Source organism: Dermacentor albipictus, chromosome 2 (genome assembly GCF_038994185.2).
Source record: "Dermacentor albipictus isolate Rhodes 1998 colony chromosome 2, USDA_Dalb.pri_finalv2, whole genome shotgun sequence".
In the NCBI taxonomy this organism is placed as follows: Eukaryota; Metazoa; Arthropoda; class Arachnida; order Ixodida; family Ixodidae; genus Dermacentor; species Dermacentor albipictus.
In genome coordinates, this window is record NC_091822.1 from 108,463,933 (window position 1) to 108,484,560 (window position 20,628).

The 20,628-nt window shown below is 45.5% G+C and overlaps 1 protein-coding gene across 1 annotated transcript in view; it reads right to left on the reverse strand.

Annotated features, from left to right (window-relative positions):
* Nucleotides 1-289: 289 nt before the first annotated feature.
* The window catches only part of LOC135900734 (serine-rich adhesin for platelets-like), a 108,028-nt gene continuing 87,689 nt past the window's right edge, over nucleotides 290-20,628 (reverse strand). The window contains exons 14-17 of the mRNA XM_065430274.2: nucleotides 10,639-10,717; nucleotides 5,462-5,570; nucleotides 3,253-3,356; nucleotides 290-2,766 (exon numbers count right to left, since the gene is read on the reverse strand). Coding sequence (XP_065286346.2) covers nucleotides 2,368-2,766; nucleotides 3,253-3,356; nucleotides 5,462-5,570; nucleotides 10,639-10,717 — 691 coding nt within the window. The 3' untranslated portion in view covers nucleotides 290-2,367. The remainder of the gene's footprint in view (nucleotides 2,767-3,252; nucleotides 3,357-5,461; nucleotides 5,571-10,638; nucleotides 10,718-20,628) is intronic.

Below are 20,628 nucleotides of genomic sequence, written 5' to 3' on the forward strand. Positions count from 1 at the left end.
AAACGTAAATTAAACTCCTATGCTCTTATAGCGTCACAAATGGTAATGCCAGCACTAAATCGCTTATTGAATACATCTTGAAAAAAAAAATACTCCATGTTTTCAGAAACATAGTACGCTAGAGAAGTTCTACGAACGTAAGTGATTTCGTAGCGTTTTATGCTACCATTCGTAGGCACAGCAAATGACTTTTGCCATTTTATCTCGGAGAGGTTCTTCTAGGTAACATCCGACAGCTGCTAAGGTGGGATAAATATTATTTCAAGATACTGCACCGGTCTGCTTAAAGTATCGATAAAGGTCCCTAAACATCAGTGCTCGTGTTCGCAAAAACTTCTTACGCCAGAACTGTTCGTAAGCTCAAATGCTACAGCCAGTCCTGTGCGCGAAGGCGGCAGCAGGCCAATGGCAAACAGCGCTTACGAAAGACAAACTTTGTGACTTTCGCCCCAGATATCCGGCGAAATGTTTTTTCACTAAACAAGTCTCGAATACGCTAGATGTGTCGGGAGATCGGTTAAAATATGTCAACACTGCGCGTGCCGTTCGAAATAGAGGCAAGAAATAAGGAGCCATAATTAAAGAAAGAACTATCGCGTTAAAATTGTTCGTACGAAAAAATTCTTGCCAATCCTGATACTGGACTCATCATTAGCGAAGAACACTTGTCTGGTTAATTCGGTCCCAGGCTCCAGGGACTTCATTTTAACAGTCCGATATGCTTTTCTCGTTCGTGTCCAAATATACATACATATATAGGAACCGTGCGGAGAACATATATAGTGCTGTTGGAGTGCATAATTTCACTATTGGAGTGCAAAGCATTTCATTGAAAGGGAGCACAATTTCCTGCAGTGCCAAGTGGAAGATAACGCGAGGTGCTGGCCGCTCGACGGCGCATCCCTAATTGGTGCTGAACAATTAAGGCGCGTTGGACAGTGGCTTTCCCATTTGGGCGAAGCCATAAAACGGACACAAGACAAGACAAGACCGGACACCACACGTGCTAGACCCAAACCAGGCGCGGATTGCGTCAGCGATATGTTTGTTTTTCTTATATGGCAGCGAGTTGGCGATATGTTTATTCTTTTTTTTCCAACAGGAACCGTTGGTATACAGCGGCCCAGAGTTGAGACATTTAACAGACTATAGCGGTAAGTTAACATATGATGAGTAGACGTTAGATGCTAAAACCCCCGGCTTTAACTCGAATGCGTCATTGCTACCTAGGTTTACGGCCGTCTTTACAGATAACTTAAAAGATAAATTAACGGTTAATGATTCGGAGTAATCCCTACTCGTGGGCTATATCTATTTGATAGCCCACACTCTAACGTGTAAGAGAGGCACAGAAGAAAAAGGCGTCGTTTGGAGCGCGATTTCGTTGCGAAAAATGCAAGCCGCATAGCTTGAACACGGTGAACATGATTGAGAGGTTAATGGGAACGATATAAAGAATTTCTCGTAGCACCTGTTACTAAATCCAGCTATCGAAACGCAGTAATACACGTTATACCACGCTCACACCAGGCTCATGTAGTTGCGAATCGCCTTGGTACCTGATGTACATTTCCACTTTTTTTTTTTTTTTTCTGCAAGGAGCTGCGGGAAGTCCCGCCCGCAATCGTATGCCACACTTTGGGTGCACACGTAACCTTGACGCCACAAGGTACACATACGGTTCGAAATTGGCCTTTCTTTCTTTAACGACATATATCGTCAAAGAGGAGGACCCATTGGGGGAATAATAATATTACACAGCCTCAATACCCTGAGAAGGAGGAGGAGGAAAAAAAGCGAGAAGGCAGAGATGTTAACTAGAAAAGCTCCTGGTTGGCTACCCTACGCTCGGGGAAGGGAAAAAGAGCACCAAGAGCGAATGGACGTGGGAAAAGACGAATGGAGGGCTATGCTAACTAGGCATACATTATAGAAAAGACCACGACATGTATTATATACTCTAAAGAATAAATGCGTTAACTCGAATTACAATTGACAACTTTACGGTAGGTATTTCTTTTTTTTTCATATTTTACTACGCCATAGTATATGGATACGACTTTTCTTCTTCACGACCAAGGGACGCCACCAATCGATGTTCTCCAAGTTTCCTTACATTTCGCCTTCAAGTTTTTTTCAGGACACTGAGCACGTGTCATCGTCTCCGCGCGTCGATCCACTACCACGGACAACGCGGTCCGTCAGCCAATAGCGTTTCCTTACGCGGCTACTACAGAGACGACGTTCTGCGCATTCCCAGGACGACCAATCACAGGCCGCGCTTCTTACGGCCACCGCCGAATCGATTTCGAACGTTCGCTTCCAGAAGTGAACGACGCCGAGCCACGCCGTTCGTCCGCCGCCTAGTCATCGCTTCGAAGCGTTCGCTCCGCGCGAAGTGTTGACGAAGCGGTTGAAGCGCTCCGCTTCCGCCGTCTTCCTCGGGGAGGCGGCGCCGACCGGGGGCCTCGACCCGGGTTGCGACTGCCTCGCATGGCCGCGACTCGCCGCCGTCAGTGGCGCTGTCGTCGTCGTCGTCGTCACGTGCGGTGGCCGCGCCTGCTGTTGGCGCTGCTGGGAGACGCGGAGCACCCCGTGACTGCGCGAGTGGACCGCCGTGGTCGAGGTGGACGAGAAGGAGATGCGTCGCTGGTCGGTCGACGAGCCGACGCCGGCCGACGCGTCGGACGCGCCGCCCGCGCTGCTGCCGCTCGCGCCGGGGGCTCCCGCAGCTCGCGCGCCCGGCCGGGGACCGTATCGGTGAACCTGCGGAGGAGCGCGATTTGTTTTTTTTTCTTTACGTAGTACATGCGGTTGAAGTTACTCCAAGCGAACAAAACAACCACAACCACAAAAACAACAACAAAAAAACGATGAAGCAAGCCATGTCCTAAAGCATGATAAGTTGCTTTTGTTACTGAGTAAAAAGCACCTGTTTATATCGTGGCGCTTTGGCAAAGTTCTTATATACCGTTAAGCTCTAGATGCAAAGTGTGTGTTACTGTAGAAAATCGGGCCAACGCAAAATGTTCCAGATGATAATGCTGCGTCTTGTCGTCTGTTGTCTGCTGTGGAGGTCTCGTGGCATTACAACCCACCGGCAGTGGCACCGGGGTGTCGGGTGATGTGTTCGCAAATCAAGCCAGAGGTGCTGAATTGTGTTGTATTTAACGAGACGTGATATATTCGCTCAAGCATCTATAGCATAAGGCGAGCCCTACAGGCATGCGACGCATTCAATGTCAAACTCACGGGGTACTGTGTGAGAAGGGCGTGGTACGGCCTCTGCGTTGGCTCGGCTCTCCTAGGCAAGGATCCTGCCGACGAGCGGTCGATCGGCGTAGGCGTTCTGAACACTGAAATAAAGATGAAGAGATTTGTGCAAGCGAGTTAAGGTTGGAATATACTTATTGCCACCAGTCCCAGCATCTCTGCTTCCTTTTTTTTTAGAGGGAGAGAGAAGTGTACTAGCAGCTGTAAATATACAGTAACTGCATTACAAATTGGTTTAAGAAAATTTATGCGTGATTATTGATCTCCAGACCGCGCACGTCCTCGACATACTGCAGACGCTTATCGCTGCTCTTTACATAATTTAAAGACCTTTCTGCCCACCTGTACTGCTCACGCAAGAGAAGCCCCACATACAAAGTTTCTTCATTGCGCGTTCCTGTTAAGTTTCAATTAGATTCCGGACTCAAGCCATGCTCTGGAAGGCGGATGACACTTATGAATGAATGACCTTTTTTTTGGACTTTGTTGATAACCACGAGAATGCTTAACTTGCTTTCATCGTTGTGCATCCTTCTTCTATGAAAAAATGTTCCAAAAGCCGGGGGAACTCATACTTCAACGTGTTGTTGAAACCCTCGTACACATTGGCAAACGTGTTCCCGAAGCCAAAGGACCGCAGACCTCCGCATGCGAACAAAGTGGTGTCACCTACAAGGCTGACCGCTCGGACTGTGGTGCCAGCTGCATTGGCGAGACGAGGCGGCGACGTCGCATTCGACTCAAGAAACACTTAAGGGCTACCCATGCCACACATGCAAGGACGGAACTGATGGATCATTGTTTAACAAAAGGACACATGTTCGATTTGGATAATGTAAGCACGTTAGCACGAGAACACCGATGGGGCCCAAGAAAACTTGTGGAATCATTGTTTATCTGTCGCATTCAATCTACATGCAATTCTAACCGTGGCCACTTGTCGGATGTTTACGGCAGTATCATACATAAATATTTGTTTTTATATCTAATACATAAAAATAGCTCATTTGTTGCCATTAGCGTACTGACGATGCCACCCGCATAGGTGGCGAAACGTCTATGTTTTTGTTATATTTTATAGTTGAGTTAAGCCAGTGATAACAACAGGTTGAAGTATCATTCTTCTATGTCATCACCCACCTCTCCCTCATTCTGCATTTACGTCCCCGTTTCCTCTCTCCTCCTGTGCAGAGTAGCAGGCTGGAGCACGCTAGCTGAGGCCGACCTTTCTCGGCCTTCCTTCAAGTAAATTCTCTCTGTAATGCCACCTTGGCATGTAAAATGACACCAGCTAACTTTTACTCTAGAACAAATACAAATGAACGTGTATACACTTTTCCCACTGTTCTCTAATGAATTCTAACGCTCTATACCCCTACAGTCCTTCTTTTAGACTAGTATACATCCCGCTGAACAGCATTGTCCGTATTTCGTTTTGATTATTACCATGTCCTTTTTCTGATTAGCGGTGGATTCAGTGGGAAATTATTCGGAGCCTTAATCTTCATTCTCCGAGAGAGAGATAAAACTTTATTGTGTCCTTGATGGGGTTAAGGGGCAAGCATCGCACGCTTCGTAAACAGTAGTAGCCCGCCGAACAATGTTCACTCGCGAAAACAACGCAATTAATAAACGACGGGTTGATGGTAGGACTCTCACTTTATTCGCTCATGGCTGGATGCAAACGTTATTTTGGGCAGAGCTTGAAGGACTGCAGGAATTGATGGCATCAAGTTGCTTCGCATCGAGAACAAACGCACATGACGAAAGCAGGGCAATGCGATGTTTTCTTTTATAGCCCCAGCAATTATTCCCCCCTCTACCTCCCCCACCCCCACCCGTTCTCTTAAGGAGCCCAGCAACATGTTCTGTAAGCTACCACGTTTCCTCACTTTCTTACGTTTGTATGCGCTAACGTTACTATAACCGTGAAGAACTATCACGAGTGTCAGAAGTTCTGAGCACCAGCCGATGCCAGTTCTTGTAGTTATATTGTGATGGGCTCATTAATGTGAAAAGTGCTACCTTCTATAAAAAAGAAAAAAAGAAAAGAAAAGAAACAAAAAGAAAAAGGTTCAGTAGAGTCTCGTGAAGTTGTAGTAGCCAAGGGTTCTATTTTCTTCAAACTAACTTCCTCGGTTTCTTTTCCGATTTCGCGACAGCAAAGGCGCTCGTGTCCTGTCCCCACCTCCGATCCTGTCCACCTGCAGGCGCTGCAGCAGCCGAGCCTGGCGCGCGATCACCTCGGGGTGGTTCTCGTGGAGGCAGCGGGCGCCCACCAGGCACAGCTTTTCTTCCTGCGTTGGTGCAAAGATGAGGAGGGAGAGAGAGACAAGGGGGGGGGGGGGGAGAGGTAGATGTTATGACGGGTATCATGAGTCGGCCAATCGAAAAGAAAAAAAGGCGATGTAAGTTTAGCCCATAAAGTGACGAAGGACGACAAAAAACGGCGGAAGATGGCGCTGGCGGCGAAAGATGGAAAGACGCTGTCGAGAGGACGCGTTGACACTGTCAACGACGACGCATGGACACTGTCAACGACGGCGACAAAACGATGGCTCACTCGTCGCAGAGCTGAGGTCGAATTATGCTTAGATTCAGAAACGTAGGCTTATCTTCTGCAAGGGCGAGTTTTTTCTGTTAAAAAAGAAGACAATAATGGTAAGCATGATGCTGACACCTGCGAAGGACGCAACGGAAGCTCGAGAAATACGTTTTTATCAGCTATCAATGTAGAATAAACGCGGGAATGTACTTACACCGACATGTATTAGGGTGATTGAAATCTGTTCTGGATTGAAATCTGTTCCTGGATTGAAATTCATGAACAGTTTTCCCAGCCTTCCTCCACTTGAGAAATTCTTGTAAATGAACCAATTGCTGATTTTCTTCTTTCTTATTAATTGCGAAGAACGTGAAGTGCTGATAATTCGAGATATTGGACAAGATGATGCCCATGTCACCGGCGCTGTGTCAGAGCTTTATCTTGACCGATGATACTCGACCGCGTTTTCGAGAAAGATATGGTTGCTTCACCGAGCTCGTTCAGGAAGACTAGGACGAATCTATCTTCAGTCATCCACCTCGGTATAACCTTACTCCCGAATTCACCACTGTAAATCCACTTGCAGCTGCTCTTCGGTTCTGTGGGGATGGCGGTAGTGATGATGATGATGATGATATTTAAATCTCCAAGTACCTTTAAACTCTAAGCTACATTATTCACTGTAGACAGCTGTCTTTGTTACGTGTTATCCCTTCCTTTTGTCACCAAACTTTGAACGGTATTTCTCTAGTTACCACGGCAGTTTCTTTATACGTTTCCCTACTGCCTCTGGAAGCCTAACGCCTCGGTCGAGCCTATGCGCTCGTCCCGAATTTATCATCATCGCCATCACCATCATCATCATCATCATCATCATCATCATCATCATCATCATCATCATCATCATCATCATCATCATCATCAGCCTGGTTACGCCCACTGCAGGGCAAAGGCGTCTCCCATACTTCTCCAACTACCCCGGTCATGTACTAATTGTGGCCATGTTGTCCCTGCAAACTTCTTAATCTCATCCACCCACCTAACTTTCTGCCGCCCTCTGCCACGCTTCCCTTCCCTTGCAATCCATTCCGTAACTCTTAATGACCATCGGTTATCTTCCCTCCTCATTACGTGCCCTGCCCATGCTCATTTATTTTTCTTGATTTCAACTAAGATGTCATTAACTCGCGTTTGTTCCCTCACCCAATCTGCCCCTTTCTTATCCCTTAATGTTACACCTATCATTATTCTTTCCATAGCTCGTTGCGTCGTCCTCAATTTAAGTAGAATCCTTTTCCTTTTATAGCTTATAATTTATAGTTATAATTCAGCTTCAGTTATAAGCTTATAATTTATAATTTAATTTATAGCTGTATGGAATTCCCTGATGTCCTGACGAAATGTGCTCAGTGGTGTCTCCGCCGTTTCATCGCGCGGTGCGCGAGACATTTTCGCCCAAAATTCCCTCCTATATCTACGACACCCTGCTCGGGCTTTGAACGGGAGAGCCCCTCGAAATATAATATTTTCTTCCCTGGTGATTTATTTTGCCGTTCCATGTTGTGAAAGCGACGACCCTGTGCACGAACAACGATCTTCGTTAATTAACACGGCAAAGAGTTGCTTTAGAAACGCACCGTTTTGTTAGTGCGTTCGAACAGATGTCAGGAGCAGCTGTTTACAACATTTTCGTTCAGGAATAGCCGCGGAGTGTCTCTGACGGGCAGTCTTCACTCGAGTCTATGGACAGCGTTGCTATTAAGTTTATCGAGTCTAGTTGGAGTGTCGAGTGAAGGTACCTTTTATAGAGTACGAGGATTAGCCTTCTGCCTGTGAGATTTCTCGGTAAATGCGTCAACGAACGTAATCTCCAGCGGCTTCTGGAACGGAGTGTGTAGACGAATGTCCAGCCCAGTCTGCTTTAACCGCGCTTCCAAGGATCCTCGAAACTTTGTTGAATACAATTAAGCTTCACGGTTCTACCGAAAACATATTAAGATACTCGTCAGGATCCTATCACGTGGTTTGCTGGGTTCCTGTGCAACTTTTGCTGGGTACGACGTTTTGTACGCCTGCAGCAATTGTTGGAACTATCGCGGTCACACACTTATAGCGGCCGCCCGTACTGCAGAGCATAAGAAATAATTTCCCTGGCCTACGATTAAGAGAGAGAGAGAGCGAACTTTAATGAGCACCAGCAGTTCAGTCGGCTGGGCTATAAATAGTTTTCAGAGAGCCAGAGATGCGCGACATAGCCCACAGAGTTCTTCGGAGAGCCACCCGGGAAAGGGTCATAATTATTGTGTCTGTGTTTTTTTTTCTTTTTCGTTTCGTAAGTCGAGCCCCTCTACAGCGCCTGTACAACGAAATTACCTGTATAACGAAGGAAAAGTTCTGTCCCGGTCCTATCGCGGGCTGTGCGGTGCGCGATCTTTACAACGAAGTGACCCGTATAGCGAATGATTTCGGAGCCCTTAAAGCACTTCGTTATCAAGGAGTTCCACTGTATTTGTAAAAGGTTTTCGTTATTTGTTCCACTTTACTCTTTTAAGTCTTCCGTAATGCTTTGCCTTTGGCTGATATTTTGGGATAGGGGACTATTTAGCAGCCGTACTTCCAATTTTGGCGGTGTTTGTAACAACAATCACTCACCCACTCAAAATTATGCACAAGCTATGCGAAGGAAGCTCGCATGGTTCCCCCGAAGATACAGTGTCGCATTCAAAAAGAAATCGTCTCGGCCCGGGAATTGAACCCATGGAGTGCCACCGCATTTCCAGGGCTGTCGCTCCAGTCCCGCGCCCCGCCTTCTTCCACTCTGCGGCTTTTTTGCAGAACTTCGTTTGCTTAGGCGCATCCGTGCCGGAGGCCGCCATGCCTGGCCTATAGATCAAGCCTAATAGAACGGCTCGGGCAGCGCACAGGTCAGCCTGCGCACACAACGACATGGGTGTCGTCCGAGGGCGCGTGCGTGTCCCGGAAGTCTCGTCGGCAGCGGGCCTTTCTTCTTGGCGGAAGTAAACAATGTGACGGCCAAGCGTGACAGGAAACAATGACCGCGCTTCCCGAGGTCGGAACGTCTGCGACGCGACCAAAAAACTAGCGGGCACTAAAGACTCCGTTTGAGCGTGGCACTTGTCACGCAGGGTGTAGCGTGTTTTGGACAATACAGGGTGTGCTACGTAACTTCAGCCAAACGTTAAAAATATGCAAATGCCACGTAACTCGACAGAACAACGGTAGTGTTGTTTGACGTCGCTTGGAGATACTCAGATTATTTTTTTGCATGCCGCTTAATTACATAATCAGTCTTAATTAATTAACCATTTTTTCAAATATTATAATCCTGTGAAAAGTGCCGATGAGAAAATTGTAGGGCAACACGAAAAACTCCCGATACAGGTTTCTGTTGCTGAATACGTGCCACATAAAAATATTTTTCCGAGCCTGAAAGAAGCCCGCGAATACACGCAAAGTGCCTCGAGCGGCCAGTCGCGCGGCAATCTTTATGCATGTTCTTCTGCAGAGGAAAGCAACTTTCTCATATACGCCACATAAAGCCCCGCTTTCCAGCTTCAGTCCCTTGCTTTCTGATGTGGGCCTCGTGTACACAGCAGTAAACGAACGAAATTGACTGGTGTAGTGACCCAAAAATATTATCTGCTAATGATGACTTAGTAGGGTTTGGGTGCGAGCTATATAGTTGGTATGGGTCATTCATTTTAAACAGCGCAAACACACACGCACACACACACATACACCCCCCCCCACACACACACGCACACGCACGCACGCACGCACGCGCGCGGAGAAGGAAGAGCAGAGTACCAGCGCTGGTCCTGTACTCTTCCTGGTCAGTCTGCTTTTTTGGCGCTGTTCAAAATGATTGGTCCACTAATGAAGTCGCGCACTTCAATTTATTCACTGTCCATAGAGCGTCACGGATATACGAACCAAGACGCTTGCTCGATACGAGGAAGGCGCGCTGTTGAAACATAAACAGCTCGGTAAATGCAATATTGTACATAGATCCAGAACTACAGAATGTGCTATGAGATTTGGCAGCAAGTAAAATCTTACATACTGGTACAATATCCCATGCCTAGAGGGCATTTGCGTCTAGCGGCTGGTGCTTGCATGTTGGCGATGACGAAGGTACTTCTTCCCGTCTTCCCTTCCGCTCCCTTCCCCCTTTCTTTTTGTCAGCTAAACTGATATTACGTAATAATGTTCCCATTCTATGCGTACTGTCGCAGCCCTATGTTTAGTTGAGTGGTTATTGCGCAATTTGCGGCGTTGCGAGTGGCTTTTTGGAACGATATATCGTGTTTACCACCTGGAATCATGGTCTGCTTTCTTTTTTAAACGGACAAGTGAATGTGTTGATGCTCTTCTTTGCTTTTGTGTGGGGTGTAGCCAATGCGTAATTTATATTCTTGAATGCGCATCTTGTACATTTATTTTTGGTCGCATTTCGTGCTGTTTTGAGACCGGTTATTTTGAGTTATTTAGTTCTCATCTTTGTGTGACACATCACTGTAACGGCTTGCGGCTTTGTCTGTAGGAAAAGCAATAATCAGAGCCTGCTCTACAGTACGCAACGACGCAGTTTCTTGGCTGGCACGCCCACAGAGGTGGAAACGAGGCGCTGCCACCCTCTGAGCACCAGGATGCTAGTGTACATTCGTTTATCTGAAAAATATGATATAACTATAGGTATATGCACTCCTCAACGCGTCGTCCCTCTGATCAGAACTTCTGATCTAGTTATCGGTTTGTCATGACCGCTGTACTATCGAAGGATGCACGGCACTACTCACCTCTGTCTGCAAGGTGTGGGTCATCTGTCCTTCCTTGGACTTGAAACTTTCGCTCCTGGTGTGAGCCAAGATCTTGTCGCTACGTGAGTAAAAGCAAACACCACGCTCGAAACGTTTTACACAGAGGGCTTTATCAGTGCGCTAAACCAAATGCTGCGAGGAATCTGTGGTAAAATTGCCGCTACGTTTTACAGGTTCCTGTGCATATTTATTTGAAGGCTAAGCTTAAGCCTTAGGTGGCTCGTTTCAATGACTCGTACACGAAAAAAACGGCGTCTGGTCCAGTCACAGACAAAAAAGAAGTAGACAGATATCATCAGCAGCAGTGGGTCATACCCCCCCCCCCCCAAAAAAAAGAAGAAAGAAATATAATCTGGAATGGCTCATACCTCCGTAAGCTAGCAAAGGTACAATGTCTGAATATGAATGAAGTCGCGAAAGAAAAAAAGAACGACGGAAAGAAAGAATGGCAACCATTCCACTCTGTGAAGACGGAATGGCAGCGAACGCTGACGGCAGTCAAAGCTCCCAAACAAAAAGCAAAGTGCTTTCCCTGTCATTCCATCTTCACAGAGTGGAACGGTTGTCATTTTTTGCGTTGCGAGTCTGGCGTCGTTGCTTGTTCGGAGGTGCCCAGGCTCGCGGCTGTCGCTTACGTTCGGCATCGCGGGAACGTTCTTCGTCGGTGGTCGTTTCGCGCCGGCGCCGTTTACATTCTCGTTGCTGTTCCCTCCGGCGCTCCTCGTCCGCATGTTATTCTTCGGGTGTACGAACTATACCTGTCGATAACGCAGCTGTTTTTAGTGCCGATACCTCTCCTGCTTACATACTGCGACAACCTTGACGTCACGATATTTTTCACGGCGAGCGTTCTAATATATTCCGCATTTTGACACCTGCGTTACCGCACTGCACCCGTATGGGTTTGTTAAATATCGCTAAGTCCATTTCTGTTGCTAGACATCGAAAAACTACGGATGGTTAGTCATACACAGCTTTCGCCGTAAAAAAATATCAACATCAGGAATGGTTCATACCCCCGTATGCATGCAAAGATGCAATGGCTGAATATGACACAAGAAATGAAAGAAAGAATGAAAGGACGAACGAAAGAACAAAGAAATGACAAAAGAAAAGGAGAAAAAATACAGAAGACAGAACAAAAGAATGAACGAAAGAACGTTTAGATAGTGCATTAGGTGCTCGCATGTACCGTTGAGGAGATCGACCTACAGTGCAATACGCTTACTTGCACTGCAACTTGTTATGTCTTGCAAGAAGTCTGAATCCACCGATCGGACAACTTAATGCACTACCACGTGTGCAGCATGCTTTCACCTTCACGTGTTACAGGAATGTAACGTGCTGAAAATTTAGTTCTCTTCAAGGCATAGAATGTATACATTCTGGAAGAGATTGAGAAAAAAATTAATCTAATTTGTAAAAGCAGCAGGGTACAGAGTCACGGGTTCAATTGTCGGTCGCGGAGGCCGCATTTCTGAAGGGGGGGGGGGTGGACGAATTACAAGCACGCATGCGTGCTTGCATTTTGGTGGTCGAAGTCAACCTGGAGAAGCGGCTATAGCGTGTCTACAGTGTTCCTCTTAACCACAGTGTTGCATGTGGACGCAAAAACCCACAAATCAATAATAGCGACAAGGCTCCCTTGCCTCTCACTTATTATTGCGATAGCAATAATATGCACACTCTAGGTGCATTTTTGCCGTCGCCGTCGCCGTGATGTTCCACATAAAGTCCAAGGGCGATAACACCGTCGCCGCGCGTCGTATTCTGTATGTGCGAGTGCAAGCACGCGAGTGACGCCTACGATCGCGGCTCAATCTGGCACGCCATATATGGAGGAAAGCGGGGAGGCAACGCGGGAGGGTGTGAGGGTGTCTTCGATTCCGCCCACAAGTGCGTACATTTGCACGACCGCGAGCGGTCGCGCGCGCCGTATTTTGAAAAGGATCTGCAGAAGGCTTATACTGTAGAATAATTAAAGGGCTACGACCAACGCTCTGTGGAGGTCACTTCGCGAGTGCGACTACAAAAAAACTGCTGCGTGAGACTCTTTCGGGCGGCGGCGTATACAGCGGCCGCGCACGCAGGAGCCTCGAAGGAACGATTCTCACTCGTCGGGGTTCGCTTCAAGACTGAACGTTTATTTTACAAAAGACATCGCAGTGACTAGAAATGGAAGAGAAAAGAAAATACAAAATCCAAGTTGTCCGTTGGCCGCACCGACGCCTTCGTCCTTCTCGGAAGCGCCGGCCATTCGCGCCCAGCAAGCGGTCCGCCGAAAACACGGGGCACGGGTCAGGTTGCGGGTCGAGGCGCCGGTCGGGACGCCAGCCCAGCGGGGCGCCCCCTCGTCCGTTCGCCGGCTCCCTCTTGGTGCGTCGCCGGGCCCCCAACAACGGTTGCAAGAAACGTGCGACGGTCGCTAGCAATTCTCAACATATACCTTTGTGCGCGCTGTGTTCTTGCAGCTCTTCGGGTTGAAGCGATAAACCGCACGGAAGGCCAGTTCACTCGCTGCTGCTGCTGCGCTTGCTCACACCAGCGATTTGACAGCGAGTGTCCGCGCTCATTGAATCTGATGTGTTTATGATTGCTCGTGCGCTTGTTAATTCAATTAGTAAGCGAATGGCTCCAAGTTTATACGGCCGATAAAGCGACTATCCTTACTTCGTATAGCTGTCTACTATTTTGCTATCGCAATCGATGCTTCGCCTTTCGGGCGAAACTGCGACAGTATTTTTTTTTTGTTAGCCATGTAAGCTTTTACATGGGCACAATGCTTTTCTTATGACCGAGCGCAGACCTCAATTCATCTTGGAAGCAACGATTGCAGCTACGCCGCAGAAATGCTTTATGTCACATCTGCAATGTTTTTCAATTCGCTTAACACCACCGACATTGTGTTGGGATAATTTCTTTCTCCATAAGAAAAGTTTGAAATGACGAGCTACAGACGATGTCGTAGTTTAAAGGAGACTTGTGCAGAAACATGCGCAAAAAGCGAAAATGGACACTTACGTCCGGTGCAAAGCTTTCTCAAGAGGATTTGGATTTCGCACTCCAGCAGTCGCAGTTTTGCTTGATCAGTGTATGGCTTTACAGACCTGCAGGTGAATTCATACCCCGTGAAAAGAGACAGGTTCTTTTACTGTGTGTCTTCGTCAAGTCAAACGGTCCTCTTCTGAGCGATCTGTATTATTATTTTAAGTTCTTAATCAGCATTGGAAATATTAGTTTTCTGGTTATCAATGTGCAGTCATTAGTGGAACTGAACGAGCTTGACAAAATAGGAGCGGGACGCTTAATTACTGCATTGCTCATATAGCGACAACTGCGCTTGTAATAATCATCAGCCTTTTCAATGCTGTTTGTGTTTGTCCGGATCACATCAGATAAAATGAAATGATTAAACGAACAAAGAACAACCCGCTGTTCTTATGTTTGATGTTTTCATAATTAAGGTTTCAATGTTTGGCCACTTGAGCTTAATATAATGTTGCTTCTGCATCCCCCCCTCCCTCCGTCTCTTATTTTTGTGTGCTTCAATTTTTCTTTTCGGTAATTAATGCGGCAGCTTACATCGCCGCGTCTCCGGATCATTTGTTTTAGGTTCGCCGAACACGATTTAGTCTTCTGAATCTGTAGCTATACATCTCAAGTACAGACCCCTACACTTATGTCAAGAGCGCTCGAGAGATGGGCTGCAGAGGAAAGACATAGTAATAACGCAGCAGCTTCTAGGTTCAGGTGCCTGCCTGAATAGTGCGTGACCCGCATGTCGCTGTGGTTTCCACTGTTCGCAAGACTTTTCTGAAACCTGCCGCAACGCACAGACATCAATTTCTTTGCGTCTCTGCGCAGCAGTTAAGCACTCTAAACAGAAGCGTGGACAGCTGTACACATCAATCAACGTCAGAGGCATCGGCACATTTTTTTTTCTCTTAAGTTATAGCTTGCAGACGTACCTAAAGGTGCATTCCATTGGTGCCTTATGAAGTCGAAAATGCTATCCGACCCTTGAGAGGCACGCCTGTATAGTGTCATGCATGTCGCAAGCGGTGAGAACAGCCCAGCGGGTGCTGTTCACGCGATGAACGCGTTTTTTGAAATGCTCTCACAGTGGCCATGTACTCTGCACTTAATAGTGTTGAATACTGTCTGCACCAATATGTTATTTCGGTTAGATACGTTGCGTGACCTTGTGGCCCAACTACACTCTCAGACAATGAGAAATAAAATGTACTGGACACACGTACACGTTCGCAAATGCGCGCATACGCATGCATGCACCACACGCATCTATAGAGGCGCACTAATTGAGGCAGTGTTGTGGCAGAAAGAGCAGATGTGTCAGGAAGAGAGACTAACAGCTAACTTTCTTTTTTTATTTTCATTTTGTCCCCTATATATATTTCTGTCAGCTTTAGCGGCGACGCTGCTATTTCACCGCCCAAAAACACATTCTCGACAGTCACCTTAGTACCAATGAGAGCTGTCGGTCTCAATAGGAAATAAATTATTCATGACCATTTGACGTGGCAATTTCAAGGCCCAACTTGCATTCTTCGGGTGAAACGAACTTGCGATATTGGCAGGCGGTTTCGCACGCATCTGTCGCCTCCGGATGCCGATACTTAAGCGCGCCTCAATCCATTGGCTGCGCTGGCAGTATGAAAGCGAAGCTTATTTATGTCCGTTGTAAAACTAAAGCACCTCCCAGCGACATCCAGTTACCCTTGTCTTGTGCCAGCTGACACCATCTTATCACATCACATCACTTTATTTTCCTTAAAGACCCCTTTCGGGGTGTTACATAAGGGGTGGGGTTTACAAGATGCAGGCGTTCACAGAAGTCGAAAATGTGGATGGACAGGTTATGGCAGCGATATAGTGGGGAAGGCCGTTCCAATCAGTTGCTGTTCGTGAAAGAAATGAGTTCATGAAGGTAGTAGTACGGGCTCGTGGACGCAAAACTTGAAGAGGGTGACCGATGCGATGGGATCGGCGTGGTGGGGGTGCGCAGATGTATGGTTCTTGTCTTAGGGTCGAATAAAAAAACTTGTGATACAAAACAAGACTGGCAATGCGACGGCGAGCAGAAAGATCACACAAACCTGATTGTAATTTTAGAGATGATATGCTAACGTCGTATGAGTATGAAGAGTGAATAAATCTGGTAGCTCGGTTTTGTACAGCTTCGATGGCATTTGTTAAATATGCTTGATGAGGGTTCCAGATGGGCGATGCGTATTCCTGTTTAGTTCTGATAAGTGAGATGTATGCTTGTAGTCTGACGTGTTGAGGGGCTTCCCTCAGGTGACGTTTTAAGAAACCTAATGTTTTATTAGCTGATGATATTAGGTTAGTTACGTGCAGTCGCCAAGATAAGTCATGAGAAATGGTGATACCTAAGTATTTGTAAGACTGGACGAGGTCAACAGGGGAGTTAGAAACGGAATATTCAAAAACAAAAGGGTTGCGACGGCGGTGAAAAGACATGTACTTATATTTGTTAGGGTTGAGTGTCATCATCCACTGCGAACACCAGTTTAGCACAAGGTTTAAGTTTGCCTGAAGGGATTCTTGGTCAGAAGGGTTAGTTACCGAACGATAAATAACGCAATCATCAGCGAACAAGCGGATATGGCAAGATACGCGCTGGGGTAAGTCGTTTATGTAAATGAGGAATAACAAGGGACCGAGGACGGATCCTTGCGGGACGCCAGAGGTGACTGGGAGCGGGTCGTAGGATTGGTTATTAATGAAGACAGACTGAGAGCGATGCGTGAGGAATTCGTTAATCCACGCGATGATGTTTGGATGCAGGTTTAACTGGGAAAGTTTAAGAAGCAAGCGTTGATGAGGTACTTTATCGAATGCCTTAGCGAAGTCTAAGAAGATGGTGTCAGTTTGTAGATTAATATCAAGGTTGGCGTGAATGTCATGAAGAAAAATGGCTAGTTGAGTCTCGCACGAAAAACCCTTACGAAAACCATGCTGTGACGGATGAAAGAAGTTATTGGAATCTAAGAATTGCATGATTTGGGAGTAAATGACGTGTTCCATGATTTTGCAGGGAATACTTGTTAATGAAATGGGCCGATAATTAAGAGGTGAATCAGTATTACCTGTTTTGTGCACGGGAACGACCTTCCCCACTTTCCAGTCGTCTGGAATGGTTCCTTCGGAGAGGGATTGTGAAAACAATAAACAGAAAATACTGGAACAGGCTGGGTTAGCGTTTTTCAAAATTTTTGGATTGATGTCATCTATGCCGGCGGCAGATGAATTTTTTATTTTATCAATTATGCACGAAGTTCCACTACTGCTGAAAGTTATGGCGTCCATGGCTGTAGTAATAATAAGTGGTAATGTAAAACATGGTGCATCGGATTCGTCTGTAAATACAGATGAAAATGCAGCGTTAAAGATGTCTGCACAGTCGGAATCAGCCACGATTTCACCAGCATTGTTAGTGAGGGTGATAGCGCGCGCTTCCTTCGGGTTTATCACCTTCCAGAATTTCTTGGGGTTATCAACTATCATTTTTGGTAGTACTACTTCGTAAAATGAACGCTTAGCAGTTCCGATCTCGGCCAAGTATGCGTTCTCAGCTTCATAATATTTTTCCCATGCGTGGGGGTTTGCGTGGCGTTTCGCTGTACGAAATGCGCGTTTTTTCTTGTTTTCGAGCCTTTTCAGTGTCTTTGTGAACCAGGGTTTCTGATTACTCTTTCGTAAACTGCATGACGGAATGTATTTATTTGTTAGTTCGATAACTTTATGTTTGAAAAGGGTCCAGTTCTCATTCACACTTCTGGAAAGATAGGATGTTTCAAAGACCGACAGAAAGTTCGTTATTTCAGAGTTGATTGCTTCGTAGTTTCCCTTATCATAGAGCCTAATAGTTTTCTGGGAAGTTTGTTTTAATTCAGGTGAGAAGTTAAAGTTGGCATGGATTACTTTATGGTCGCTGATTTCTCGGAGGCCTGTAATGACATTAAGATTGTCTGTATGAGTGGTCAGTATGAGATACAGAGTGTTCGCTGCTTCCCCTGCGACGCGTGTCGGTTCGGATACAACTTGGGTCAAGTTAAAATTAAGGCAAACGTCAATGAAGTCATTCGGCTCTTCTTGACTAACTATGGGCTGAGGTTGGTTACTCCAGTCGATATTGGGGTAATTGAAGTCCCCAAATAGTAGGATATGTGCTTTAGGGTGCTTTGATACTAGTCTATTTAGAACATTGTGAAGCTTGCGGGGAAAGTCGGGACTTTTGCGAGGTGGCCTATAACACACACCAATTAATAACGTCAGAGGTGAGGCGCGGCACATAATCCACAGCATTTCTAAGTCTGAGTATGCCTCAGAATGTCCAAGTTTTGTCCAACCACCTGGTTTTTTGCTGTCTCCGACTCAGTTTCTCTTCTATTGGCACCCATTCTGTAATCCTAATAGAACACCCTACGCTTTAGATGTTCTGTCCAAGTCCCTTTGTTTCTGTTAATGTCAAATCTAGGACGTCGACTACCCACGTTTGTTTTCTAATCTACACGACAGTCTTCTAGTGTCTTAACGTTACGCCTATCATTTCTCGTTCAACTGCACGTTGCGCGGTTCCTAACTTGTTCTCAAGCTTCCTTGTTAACCTCCAAGTTTTTGCCCCTTTTGTTAGTACCGATAGAATGCATTGATTATAGCCTTTTCTTTTCAAAGATATCGCTAAGCTGCCAGTCATCTATTGGCAATGTTTACCGTGCACGCTTCAACTCATCTTTATTATTCTGACAATTTTCTTCTAGTGATCAGGGTCATCTGTGACTAATTCGTCTAGATAAACGCACTCTTGCACACATTTTAATGGCTGACTGCCATTCATAAATTTTCGTTCTCTTTCGAGCCTATTGCACATTGCCTTAGTCTTCGGCATATTAATATTCGGACCTAGACTTGCACTTTGTCGACTAAGGTCCTGAGCCTTCTGTTGCATGTAAGCGTTGGTTGCCGTACTTCTGTTGTGTGGCTGCATGATTACTTACATAAAATATTCGAACTAAATTTCGAATTCAATGCTTTGTGTGACTGCGTCTTAAAATTACAATTGAGGGGGAAATATAAAAACACAGTCACGTTAACTTTCTTTTGTACTTTCGATCGGCAGTGTTGCCGACAAGTGTGCTTTCTAAGCGTTGGAATGCTAAAGAACTAAAGCGCGCGGAAATATTTTTATCTACATGCGCATGGCGATACTGATGCAAAACATCATCTCCCAAACAGTGCCGCCAACTTTCTTTTCGAGCGTGTCGCTAAACCGGGACATGGAAGTAGCTAAATTTTGGCTCAGCTTCCCTCCGATGTAGCTAAAAATGTCGCTAAAATTATCGAGGGAATGTCACATATTGTAGACGCGTTTGGAACACTATAATGTAGGCTAACATATCGCATCGCATATACTGAGACGTTTCACGTTTGTCTAGTGTCCATGAAGGTGAGCAATAAGCAGTGGATTTACAAGCAGCGTGTTGACATTTAGCTTAGTAGCATAGTAGCATATTGAAAAACAATTTCATTTTAGTTATTTAATTTATTGTATCATCAGAGCCGAAGCTAGTAGGGAGTGATTAGAAAGAATGCATCAAAATGCAAAAAAAGAAAGAAAAATGCACACATAAAAAACAAGAAACACATCAAGCGGTCAAAAACAACAGCATCAAGACAACAATATAAATGGGGAAAAGAATACCACAGGAAAGAAAATACAAGCTGAACAACTGAGAAACAATAAAGCAAAACATTGTTATTGTCAGTCGCTGATAGTTAAGGTGCTTTTGAAAATCTGGCTGTCTGTTATAACGGGTGTCCCAGTTAACTTGGAGCAAGATTTTTAAGAAAACCCAAGAGCTCTAGAGAAATCGTACCGACTGCATAGTAGCGGCAGTTATGTCTACTTATAGACAATATTTTTTTCATCACGAAGTATTAATTATTTGCTTTTAACTAGTGATTTTTTAAATTATTGCTTGAATCGCAAACATGTCCATTACAAAGTTGTAGGGCACCCTGAATAACCTCCGAATTAAGCATTTCTTTCGCGCTGAAGAGTGCCTGGTTGTTTTTGCCGAGGGAAAAACAAAAGCCCGCGAAATACGCGAAATATGAAATAGATGCGCACTCGCGCGCCGCTACTCAAGCGCCTCCAAGCAACATTTGAAAGATATACGGCAGCATTCGTTTACCGCCGCATCGTGAAAGGCTTCGTCATTTCGGATGGCTAACTAACTAACTAACTAACTAACTAACTAACTAACTAACTAACTAACTAACTAACTAACTAACTAACTAACTAACTAACTAACTAACTAACTAACTAACTAACTAACTAACTAACTAACTAACTAACTAACTAACTAACTAACTAACTAACTAACTAACTAACTAACTAACTAACTAACTAACTAACTAACTAACTAACTAACTAACTAACTAACTCACTCACTCACTCACTCACTAACTAACCAACTAACTAACGACCTAACTAGCGTGGTGCGATAAGCGTCAGCACCTGCGGACGCAAGAATGTTGCGCTCGATCATGAGGAACGCGGGATAGCTTTAACCTTCGCGTATCACGAAACAGGGATACGAAAAAAATTCAAGCAATGTTTAAAAAATCAGTGCGAAATAGAAAACGAAACAGGCAAAAAGACAGCTCTCAGAAGAACATAAAGGAAGTACCCAGGAGTTTATTTAATAAAAAAACCAACCAAAAGCACGCAAGGTGTCTCAGCCACCCACAAAGAAACACCCAAAAACTGGTTTAGCCATTTACCCTTTCTGTCCTTTGAACTCGAGAAAAGAGGCAAAACAAAGCAGTTTTTTTGCCCATTTCTGTCTCTGTCGCAAGCTTTTTTTCTGCAAGGATAGGGTGGCATCATCAAGGCGCGTTAAACAGTCACGCTTTACACCA